At 43.5% G+C, this 12,439-nt stretch overlaps 1 protein-coding gene and 1 long non-coding RNA gene across 2 annotated transcripts; one reads left to right on the forward strand and one right to left on the reverse strand.

Annotated features, from left to right (window-relative positions):
• Window positions 1-492: 492 nt before the first annotated feature.
• LOC115135420 (uncharacterized) lies at window positions 493-1,399 on the forward strand. The gene is made up of 3 exons (XR_003864500.2): window positions 493-704; window positions 867-973; window positions 1,204-1,399. It is a non-coding gene; the product is annotated as an uncharacterized LOC115135420 (long non-coding RNA).
• An 8,036-nt stretch (window positions 1,400-9,435) lies between these two features.
• LOC115136388 (transcription factor Sox-19a-like) lies at window positions 9,436-11,982 on the reverse strand. Its single transcript, XM_029671976.2, has 2 exons — window positions 10,956-11,982; window positions 9,436-10,682 (listed from the first exon to the last, which is right to left on the reverse strand). Exons 1-2 carry the CDS (start codon window positions 11,609-11,611, stop codon window positions 10,370-10,372), a joined length of 969 nt encoding a protein of 322 aa, XP_029527836.2. The 5' UTR covers window positions 11,612-11,982; the 3' UTR covers window positions 9,436-10,369.
• Between the last annotated feature and the right edge of the window lie 457 nt (window positions 11,983-12,439).

Consider the following 12,439-nt stretch of genomic DNA (forward strand, 5'->3'; position numbering starts at 1 on the left):
AGTTTGGCCATGAGCTTCCTCATCCAACACTACAGTAGTAACACCCTCAAACGTATGACCACTCCCCTCTGTATACATGTGTGCTTCTAATGTGCATGAGTCCCTGCCTACAGATAACATTTTAAATCAATACTGGTAATTCTGAAATGTTTTTAACACAAGCATCCGATCAGATAAAGTTTGGCAATTCACCACCCCATTTGTAAAAGGAACAATATGTCAGCCATGGGAGTACAACATAAATGGTTCATGCCTAACAGTTTATTTTAGGCTACATTTCACAGGAATAATGTGTTTATGTTCTGTACAGTGGCTGTGTCCTAACTGTCCTTGTTTCCTGCAGGTGTGTTGTTAATCTTGGCCTACAGTGGTGTGATGTTGCTCCTGACCTCTGCGCTGACCTTTTCTCTGGTCCATAAACATTTAATCTCTGCAACGCAGGCCTCCAGCGCGCTGGCTGTTGTTGCTAGTCGGGTATGATACCATACAACGCTTTTATTGTCCATTTGCATGGAAATATAATCAGCTGGAAGGCTTCTGGCAGTTGCGGTACAGTCAGCAGATGGTATACTGTAGGAGCTGGCCTATGTGATAAGAATGCATGTGCAAATGTTAAGCAGGAGAAGAAGTACAACATTTGATTAGTTTGCTGCAAAGGAAGGCAAGGCTTTTGGGTCTTTGTCAATGGTGAGAAAACAAGCAAGGTAACTGCTTATGTTAGGTCATAATAAACATGTGTCTGTAGATGTTTACAGACTGACTGCTAAGAGGAAGCTAACTGCATGTGTTGGGTTATAATAAGTTGCCTATATTGACTTGTACAGACTGGCTGCTGAGTGTTTGTTATGTTGGGTGTGTTTGGCCAGGTGATCAAGACAGGAACTACTGCCATGGCAACAAGGGCCAGCTGTCACCTCTGTCTGTGTTCCTGGTCTTCACTGGTTCACTGGCTGTAATCTTCACCTCTCTACGGGTACACACACACACACACTTAGAAAAAGGTGAAAGCAGTGTTTCTCTGTTTGTATTACTCTTATTAAAATAATCCCTATCATCACATCCCTTTCAAATCCTCTTTGTATTTGACCCTGTTCTCTCATTTTACTCATGCGTCTCTGTTCCCTTCTCACTCTCTTCCTCATCATTTTCCTCCCTTATCCCCCTCATCTCTCTCTCCTCCCCTGGTCCTGTCCCTCTCTGTAGGAGACTGGAGACTAGATCTCTGTCTCCACTTTGACCCATGTGCCTGTCACTGCTGCAGACCTGGCGCCAGAATAAAGTGAGATCGGTGAGGGGGCAGTTGAAATCGGGCACAATTTGGGGGGATTCTTGCATTGGAATGACATTGAATTCCGCTTAATGACGCTACACCCCAATAAACAAAGTTCAAATGCTGAGACTACGAGAACATTGATTGAGTGCTTTTGAGGTGACAGGTAGGCTACAGATTTCGCTGCAATCTCCACTGCGCTGTATCAGCACAACGGTCAGTGACCTACACACTAAAGCAAGGCTGTTTTGGTAATGAATATAATGGACGGATAGGGTAATCGGATAGGGTAATTCACCTATTACAAACAACCTATGTGAATGCAGCCGTGCTTTACCAAAATAATGCAAACAAGGTGCTGAAAGTCGTAGCCTAGTTATTCATGCATGCAAACAAAAATACTGAATAGCCTTATTTGGCTTAGAATACAGACACAACTGCGAATGAATGAATGCAAACAAAACGGTGGTACCCAGTAGGCCTAGCAAACAAAATATCAGATTATGTCATGCATTTATCAATCTATATTTAGGCTAGTTACATTAACAGTAAATAAATGCAGTAAACAAAGGGTGACTGGAGATACAGATAAGTAAACTACAGTGAGATGCAGCCTTGCACAGCTTTCTTGACAAACAAATAGGCCCACTTCGAACATGGAAAACCATGCCGCTCATGAGTACAGCAACACGTTGTGATATGGCACAATTACACTCCTGTGGCTCAAATTCAACCCACGTAAATTCAACCCATCAATTAAGCAATGCCAGCCAAACATAAACACGTTTCCAATACGTGCAGTTCAATTTACAACTACGAAAACCAATAGGCTACCAAGAACTACAATAGAATGTGGCTATTCATATGCTGAAACATACCGCTATACCCAGGGGCGTAATTTGGGTTCTTGCGTTGGAATTCTGCAGTAATTCCAGCCACTCTCTTGCTAGCCTAATGACAATAACGCTTTTTACAGCTAGCTAAGAAGCTACCTAAACTCTGTAGTGGTAGGGCGTGAGGCAGAATTGAGTGAAGCAACTTCAATGGTAAACGTGACCCCCGATCTTATTAATCAAATATTATAGGCGGAGGCGTATTATTCCCTTAGCCTACCCAAGTGACTTCCCATAGCCCCTTTACGCACACTGTGGCGCGCTCTGTCCATTGTGCTGACACAGCACATCGGAGATACAGGTTTTGCGCCAACCTGTCATTCAATCATTTGAACTTATTTGCTATTTTCATATAGGTACATACAATTAAAACTGAGGGTGCTAAGCCCTCAGCTGCCTGCTCCTGGTGTTGCAAGACTGGCAGCACTAAAGACAAAACTGAGTAATAGTCAACCACAACTCAATCCAAGGACCTACTGTTATAGTAAATGGTACCAAATATTCAATGTTACTTCAATCACATTCCTTCGTGTGCGCATGCTTGTTTTGAGGTGCTTTTATGGCAAAGTTTAGTCCATAACATTTCAGGTCACAAAATATAATACTCTATATGAACCGTACTTGTTCTGTCAGTGAATGTTTTGTTGCTACGAGACAAATGTACTGCGATTCTCATTCATGCCTCTAGAGAGAGACAAAGCACAATGTTCATGTCATCTTGAGGAAAGCTTCAGCAGAAGTATAATCTTCCAATAAAAATAACACAAATATTGCAATTTTTTCTTTTCCATTGGCTCATATATGGGGATTGGGTTGTTGACTTTTCTTGTAATTAAAACTGTTGAATTGATTATCGTACTTGTCATGTTTTTCCAACTTCTATGAAGATTTTAACCCACTCAACCCTAACACATCTCCAAGTTTATACCATCATTGTAAAGCCGTAGTTATTTTCTAGCTTTGACAAGTAATTTCTGAAGATTATAATTTAATGTGATTAATTCATGTCTGTCCCTCCATTTTTAAGGTCAAACCTATTACGTGAACTAAACTCTCATTTTAATATGGTGAAACTATTCCTTTAAAAAATAAAATAATCTGAACGTAATGGTCAAATCAGTGTAAAAGCAGTTGAGCTGGTTTTACTCTTTTTGGCCAATTTCTGTTTTCTGGTGGAAAACTGAACTCGTTGAGCATAACATATCAACCCTGTTACCCATAGATAGGTTTTTAACCATTTTAAAAACATTGAAGCAAGTATTCAATTGCCCCTCCCTGTTGAACACAAGTTTCCATTTCCTCTGTCACAAGGTGATTATTAAATATATATTTTTATGGCTGTTTTTCAGATGAGAACCTCAATCGTGTTACTTTATTGGCACTTACTATAGTAATTTTGTTTATTTAAGCCCTTGAGATGGGAAACCATGTTTTTATGAAGTGGTACATGTGCTCTTTATGACAATGTTAAAATTAGGTCAAATTAAAAGTTTATTTTGACCAAGTTACTCTAACCAAACTGTACTCTATTACTGGACTGACCCTACAGCAATCAGGTATTTGGCATCATGGCCAGCTTTACATTTGAATGCGCTAACATCCTAGGTCCAGTGACGTGGAGGAGTAGTAAGGATCGGAGGACCAATGCGCAGCGTGGTACGTGTTCATGCTCTTTATTAAATCAAGCAAACACTGAAACAAAACAATAAACGACACTTGAAATAACTAACCGAAACAGTTCCGTGTGGAACACACAGACACAGAAAATAAACACCCACGAAACACAAGTGGGAAAAGGCTACCTAAGTATGATTCTCAATCAGAGACAACTAACGACACCTGCATCTGATTGAGAACCATACCAGGCAAAAGCAAACACAACATAGAAAACGGAACATAGACAAACCCCCCTAACTCACGCCTTGACCATACTAAGACAAAGACATAACAAAGGAACTAAGGTCAGAACGTGACAGTACCCCCCCCCCCCCCAAAGGTGTGGACTCCGGATGCAAAACCTGAACCTATAGGAGAGGGTCTGGGTGGGTGTTTGTCCGCGGTGGCGGCTCTGGCGCGGGACCTGGACCCCACTCCACCATAGTCTTTGTCCGCCTCCTCAACCGCCTCCGTGGCATCTCGGCAGCGCCGGAGTGAAGGACGACTCCGGCAGCTCCTGACTGACGAACGGAACTGGCAGCTCCTGGCTGACGAACGGAACTGGCAGCTCCTGGCTGACGAGCGGCTCTGGCAGCTCCTGACTGACGAGCGGCTCTGGCAGCTCCGGACAGACGGGCGACTCTGGCAGCTCCTGACTGACGAACGGAATTGGCAGCTCCTGGCTGACGAGCGGCTCTGGCAGCTCCGGACAGACGGGCGACTCTGGCAGCTCCGGACAGGCGGGCGACTCTGGCAGCTCCGGACAGACGGGCGACTCTGGCAGCTCAGGACAGACTGGCGACTCTGGCAGCTCAGGACAGACGGGCGACTCTGGCAGCTCAGGACAGGTGGGAGCACCTGCAGGAAGGAGATGGAGAGACAGCCTGGTGAGGGGGGCTGCCACCGGAGGCCTGGTGCGTGGAGGAGGCACCGGATAGACCGGACCGTGGAGGCGCACTGGAGGTCTCGAGCACCGAGCCTGCAATAGACCGCACTGGGCTGTGCTGGCGAACCGGGGACACCATGCGTAGGGCTGGTGCCATGTACCCCAGCCCGAGGAGACGCACTGGAGACCAGATGCGCTGAGCCGGCTTCATGGCACCTGGCTTGATGCCCACTCTAGCCCGGCCGATACGATTTTTGGGGCTGCCTCTCATCCCTGTTGCGCTGCCGTGCTAGCTCCTCATAATGCCGCCTCTCGGCTTTCGCTGCCTCTAGCTCTGCCTTGGGGCGGCGATATTCCCCAGCCTGTGCCCAGGGTCCCTTGCCATCTAATATCTCCTCCCAAGTCCAATCCTCCAGGTATCGCTGCCTCTCGTCACCACGCTGCTTGGTCCTTTCTTGGTGGGTGATTCTGTATCTGCACTAGACAGAACTGTTTCGGTTGCGTTCGTTCACTTTGTTGTTTTTGTTCAGTGTTCATTTACTTTATTAAAAAGATGGACACTTACCACGCTGCACATTGGTCCTCACCTTCTTCCACCACCAATGGCCGTTACAAGCTGGTTTTTTATTATTATCTGAATATCAAATCATTTCTGGGCAACAATCTTACTGTGATTGTTTTCAATTACAATGCTAAAAAAGAAACAAATAGCTACTTAGCAAAGAGCAAAGACCAAGTAATACTTTTGCTGGGACTATCTGAGTGGGGAGGGGGAAAACTGAAAAACAGCTGTTTTTGGCAGCGGGTTGGAACTCTCTTTCTTATTGGTCTAACTGATTTACCGCATGGGTATGTCACCATAGAAGGCCAAAACTCCCTCCCACCAAAACAAGCAGAAATTTCAGGCAGTCTTTTCAAACAGCTCTTACACTAAATTTTCACAGTATTATTCCAACCTCATAGTGTGGAAATATATATAAATCATGTTTTTGACTGCACTAGGCCTTTAATGAGAAAGGTAGTGTCACTGTGTGGGTGCAAACATGTAATGATCTTATTTGTTTGTGTGGAAGGCTGTGGCAATTGTTGTTTTTTCCACCTGGGGAGGTCATCTTGGGAGGTCTTCATTTGAAGTTAAGCTTCATATCTAGACTGGCTCATATCTGCTGGAACTCTTGAAGCCCAATGTGTTGTCCTGTCCTTATCTACCTGTACAAGCTCATGTGTCTCCAATCTCTCTGACGCATGAATGCGTCAGTGAGTTTCTATGCCCTTTGCGCTGCTTTTTGATGTGCTGTGTACAGACTCACCCTTCACAGCTCTGATCTAAGGATCTTTGTGTCCATGTCCCTGCGGCCAATACTTGTCCACGTTTTTGTTCAGTTAGGGTTTCCAAAAGAATATTCTATTTTCAGGACTGTAACGCGTTAGAATTCAATTAAGAGACAATTCCATGAAAGTGTGTATACAAAAGAACATCTAAGCACAGCCAGCCTTTCTAAGGAATCAGTTGAGTGCTGTGAAAGTTTTTGGAGGGATCAACTCAACAAAACAAAAAAAGGATCTGTTTGCGTGCCTGAACAAAACGTGGGTTTACCGGTGCATTCATTTGAGGAACACCTGTGCTAACTCCCCGCCATGTTTCTTGGGCGGGAATTGTGAGTTGTTGACCTCGATGTGTTGGCTTTGTGTGGTGTGGCACGTCATGGGGAGACTGAGAACTGGATAGACCAGTCCAGCCCAACCTTAGGGTGGTCCCTCTCTCTGTGAGAACTAAAGTGTGGTGGTGGTGGGAGGGGAGCAATGACTTTACACTGGAAACACACCTTACAATGCTTATAGAATGGGGGTAGAAGATAATTGTCAGAGTGATTCATTTGAACAAAATCAGCCCAGTTTTGGGGGTAAGAGATTGTCAACAGTACATCGTTCCAGCTGGTTATTCCAAACCAAAATCTTAACCATCATAAATTTAGTCAACCCGACAGTCACCAGCTTTCTCTGAAATCATTTACGTAACAGGAATCGATTTATTACTGCTTCGACACATCTCATCAGTTGCCAGTTGATTGCCAAATGACGTGTAATTTAGCTATTTTGTGGAGTGCTTGAGTGTTTTCACCTTGTTCTTGTAGAAAATGGAGATGACTGTTTGCTTTGACCAGCTAATGACTTCTGAGGCAAAGGATTACTATGTGGGAGCCAGACACAACATCTTTCCCTATCTCCACACACACACACACACACACACACACACACACACACACACACACACACACACACACACACACACGGCTGCCCATGCCACTTGTCACACACACACACACACCCTGATCTTTGGTGACTGTTCACACAAACACACATCCACCCCTCTTGTGACACACACACACACACACATTCTACTAACACACACACACACACACAAACATTCACACACTCTCACCTGCCACACACACACACACACACACACACACACAAACGGCTGCCCATGCCAGCTTGTCACCCGTGACAGAGCACAGCCCTGATCTTTGGTGACTGTTCACAGTTGTGGTAAAATATGCTGCAGATCCAGCCCCCTCTTGTGACATAGCACTGAAGCGTGGCAGCCATTCTACTAACGCAAGAAGACGCCCACTCAAAGCATTCACCTGCTCTCTGCCTGCCTGCCACCAAAACATTGTTCATTATGACTTGGGTAAAACTACCTTGTCTGCCCAATGCACATGGAAGTGGCTCTTGCTTTTACAAGTTTTATTCATTTCCTCACTCTAACCCCCAAAAAATGTTTAAAAAAACAATTGAACAAGTATTTGAAATTAAAAATGTACTATAATAAGTGTCTATTAAGAACCAAATATATTAACAGGGTTGATAACTTCATCTTAAATCAGCCATGAATCCCCTTGTGACAGGGGGAATGGAAGCTTGTCGTATGCAACAGGGAGGGGCAATTGAATGCAAGCTTCACCAAAAAAACCACATTGTTAAAACATTTCTAGCCTGTCTATGGGTAACAGGGTTGACGTGTTACGCTCGACCCACTCAGTTTTCCACCACAACAACAAAAAAACAAAAAAAAGAGTAGAACCAGCTCACCTGCTTAACACTTATTAGCTCCTTTTGTAAAATAAATGTAAAAGGAATATTTAACCATATTAAAATTAGATATTCAGTTCATGTAACAGGGTTGACCTTTAAAATGAATCACATTAAACAAATAATCATCAGAAATGACTAGGTCAAAGCCACAGGATAACTAGGGCTTTACATTGATGGTGAAAGTTGGAGAAATGTTGGTGTTAAGGTGGGTTAAAATCCTCCTAGAAATCAGAGGATGCACAGAGGGACATGTCTAAATGCAGAATTTTGGCACTTTAGCAAGTCTTTATTCATATTTTAAAAAATCACATATTGAATTTTTCCATGTGGTTTATATTATAATTCAAGGTAGCCTAGTGGTTAGAGAATTGGACTAGTAACCGGAAGGTTGCAAGTTCAAAGCCCTGAGCTGACAAGGTACAAATCTGTCATTCTGCCCCTGAACAGGCAGTTAACCCACTGTTCCTAGGCTGTCATTGAAAATAAGAATTTGTTCTTAACTGACTTGCCTAGTTAAATAAAGGTAAATAACAGGCTTTTAAAATTCAATATTTTTTGCACAATTTCTACTTTGCACTAATTTGAAAGAACAGACCAAATGTGAAGAAAAAAATTGAGAGCAGATATGAATGCCTTCTGTCTAGATCTTAACCGTATACCCCCTTACACACACATTGTGTTTTAACATCATCTGTTTGCGAGACTCACAGATCAATGTTTAACTATCAATTACATATTATAACATTTTTGTATTGTGCCGTCTAGGCCTACATAATTTTACATCTACAAACGAATGTTGGGTTGGTAGATTTAGAGGTGTTTTGCTATGATGCAAGAGGACAAGAGTGTCTATGGAATGGCATAGTCATTTAACTGGAGGGGGTAGTTTGGTGACAGGGGTATCCCTTGGTAACAACAACCTGTGGAAGACTGCTCGTTGCTAAGAGATTTCTTCAGAAAAGTGGACCCCCCCTTCCTCCAAGAGTACAGATTACATGCAGAATCGCACTCCGTTAGTTGACATGTTCCTAGTTGCCCCAATTAAGACAATCTTTTTCAAATAAACTAACTTTGTCTTCAGCTAAGGAAATGGTTTTGTCACAAAAGTGTGTTGTCCGTTAATATGAATCCATGTCCTACCCTACGACATTCCCTAGCCTAGTTCGACTAGTCAGTCAGTGATGTGATGGCAGACCTTATTTCCATGAGAATGGTGAGGGGCAGGGAAAGGGTTAAGCCTGGACTGTGGGATAAGGAAGAAGGGGCACTCAATGCAACGCTAATTTTCTGCCCCATGGGGCACCCAGAGAAAAGAGGACAAAGCCAGCCATAAGACACGCTGAGAACCACGGTTTACTGTGTGCACCTGCATGCTCTAAAGCAGCGAGGGAACAATGAGATTTACCGAAACGGGTAATTATGCTCGGGAGTTGGATGGCTTTCCACTCTCCTTTTCTGTTGGGAAAGAGAAGCGGGCAAAGGCCTGGTGAAAGTTTAGACTATCTCCATGTTAAATCATATAGGCCTTGAGTTTATTCTACGGTTGCATTGGAAGACATCAGTTATGTTTTATGTAAATGGTGTTAGTTTTAGGAATTTATCATAGGCACATTATGTGACAGTAGAAAATAGAAAAATAATAACACTTTATTACTTTTTTTTTGTTTTACATCATTCTTGTCAAGTGACTTGAAATAACAATACCCTTACTATAAGGGTATTAATAAAACATGAATTCAATACATTTCACAACGGTAAATAAGGCCTAAACCTCAGAAAAGCAGCATCGATTTAAACTAAACAATAACAAAAATCCTCAAATATCAGTTCAGTTTTGTGTTTCAAAAAGTTGTGGGGAAAAACAACTGCTATTTAACTTTTATATAAATTACAGGGTGTGTAGACCCATTTAGAGGTAAATTCATTTTCTGAACGGATACAGAAATGGCAGTTGTCTGAGAGAAACATTTGAGATTGTCAATGTCGAAGCCATTTTGTTCAGAATTCACAAAAACAAAATGTCATACTTCCACTTCAACTTTTCGAGTTCCCATTGCAGTCATTAATACTCTTTTAGATGGTAGGTTTAGAGAAATAGCAGAATGGGACAATATCTGGGGTTTGGAATCACTCATAACCATCAAGGCATTCCAACTGGAATGTACACTGAAACCACTCAACCATTCAACGACCAATGATGACGACATCGTCATCTTGTCACAAAATATTGTCTGTGTCAGTGAGGGATCTCATCTTTGTATTAAAATTACTATTATTTTCTTTCTTCAATCCCGGCACATTTACTGACCCCATTGGGCTGCCACCAGTCAATGCCAGCATATCAAGTCAGATCACGTTGTTTGCCAACATCCATCTTACTGGACTTCCACAATAAGTGTCAGACCCTGTAGGTCAGATGTGGATAAGGGACCAACAAGAGTCAGGAGGGGAGTCGACAGCACTTCAACCAACATGATACACGGTTGATTGAATCAGTATAATGTCTCAGTTCAGAGGTGTGCGAGTTGGTGAGTGAGTTCATCTTAGAGGTGTGTGAGAGGGAATTCAAAGGTGGGTGAGTGGAGCTGACCCTCCCAGGTAATGCTGCTGGATGTTTGCTGCAGAGACAGAGTACCCTCTCTGGGCCTCTGAGGCATCTCCCCCAGGCATGTACATGCTGATCATGTCCCTGAGATGGTCTCCCTGGACCTGGATACCACGCTGGGTCTGGTGCTGCTGGTGGGCCTGGTGGTGGTGCTGCTGCAGGGGGCTGTGGGGCCCGGTGGGGGATGGGGACATGCTGTGGCCATCAGACTGCTGCTTCACCATGGACATCACTGGGCTGACCTGCTGGGGGCTGCTGTTGTAGGACATGGGGCTGAGGGAGAGAGATTGGGTTACTGATCAATTGAGACAAACTAATGAGAGTAACTATTTGACTTCAAAAAGTCACAAAAGGGTCACTGACCAAAAATAAATGGACAAGATGGAAATAGACTATTAGCGCCAATAAAACCACCTGGCCATGGGTTTTGTATATCCAAAAACAGTTTAGGCCTATAACTGCCAATGGTACATAGGAAAGAAAATATTTCTGAATAAACTGTAGACAGCCATTAAAATCATAGAAAAAGTAACAATCTAGACTCACCTGTATGCGTTGGCACCATTCATGTAGGCTTGGGCCTGGGCCATGCTGGACTGATACTGAAGTGCTGACAGGTCATAGCGGTGAAGCTGCTGGCTGTAGCCGAGCGCCTCGCTCTGCATCGCCGCAGTGTAGCCCCCTGTGTGGCCCCAGCCATATGCGTCCATTCTGGGGTTTCCAACTTGTCCCTGAGCCGCGGACGCACTCAGCAGGTGGTTACCGGCCGACATCTGATACTGGGCGGCTAGAGTATTGTTCTTCGGCATCGGTTTGGTTTTACGACGGGGCTTGTATTTGTAGTCCGGATAATCCTTCATGTGCACCGCGCGGAGGCGCTTAGCCTCGTCAATGAAGGGCCTTTTCTCGGCGTCTGTTAGAGATTTCCACGCGACACCCAGCCGTTTGGATATCTCAGAATTGTGCATTTTGGGATTTTCCTGAGCCATTTTCCGTCGCTCACCGCGAGACCAGACCATGAAGGCATTCATGGGCCGCTTGACTTTGTCCATTGGGTCAGGTTGGATTGTCGGTAATTTGGAACCTGTGTGGCCGCCCTCGTGCCCCCCTAATCCGTTCGCAGGTGGCATTCCTGTTCCAGGATGATGTGAAGGAACAGAGGACTTGAGTTGGTGCTCTATAATGTTATACATATTTACCATAAACGAAATATACAAAGTTTGAACAGAGCTTTAAAATTACACCGGCTGTGTAATGTCAACCAAGCATCCCAAGCAGAAGTTGAAAACAATAATGATAAAACAAATTGTCAGAGATGGAAACAAAATCGTCGCAAAAACATCCTGCTACCAACTCACGACTTCAGATGGGCTTTAAACTACAATGAGAAGAGAGATACTGCTGTAGAGTTCCTTCTTGAAATAACTCCCTATCCCACTGGTAGCTGGTGATTATAAAACTTCTTCACAAGCAAATCTGCTCCTAACTTCCCTCCCTCCAGCCCACTCATTTACATCACTATAGAAGGGGTGCGGTGAATTTGGAATGCACTTGAGTGAATATGAAGAGAGGCGGAATCGCTGTGGGAGGGAGGGAGGCAGCCCCCCCCCCTCTGCAACGCAAACTTCAAACTTTACTTTGTAAAATGTATTATATAGTTCTTGTTAATTTAAGATAAAGAATACTTTTGTTTCAGGCTTCTCCATAACATTGGCCAACAGACATGTTTAAGACAAGGGTGGGAGAAGGCAGGGAACCCCTCACCCAATTCTCTCTCCAATACAAACTTTAAAAAACGAGTTTACATTTTCAGATTCATCATTCTTATTTACTTAAGGTATATAATTATTTTATTTCAGATATGTCTCTATAATATTGGCCACCACATTAATGACACTTGTTGACAGTAATCAAAATAAGTTTAGGCTTTTCATATCAATGTAATGTCAGAATGACATCTGTAGCATATTTGAACGACCTAATACCATATTACAATGTACAATCCATTGGATTCCATTGTCAAAAGCCTG

The sequence above is a fragment of the Oncorhynchus nerka genome, linkage group LG10 (assembly GCF_034236695.1).
Source record: "Oncorhynchus nerka isolate Pitt River linkage group LG10, Oner_Uvic_2.0, whole genome shotgun sequence".
NCBI lineage: Eukaryota > Metazoa > Chordata > Actinopteri > Salmoniformes > Salmonidae > Oncorhynchus > Oncorhynchus nerka.

Coding starts and splice junctions, on each gene's coding strand:
- LOC115136388 (XM_029671976.2), bottom strand. CDS start 11,611: ATGGTAAATATGTATAACATTATAGAGCACCAACTCAAGTCCTCTGTT. Junction 10,683..10,955: donor AATGGTGCCAACGCATACAG/GTGAGTCTAGAT, acceptor TCTCTCCCTCAG/CCCCATGTCCTACAACAGCA.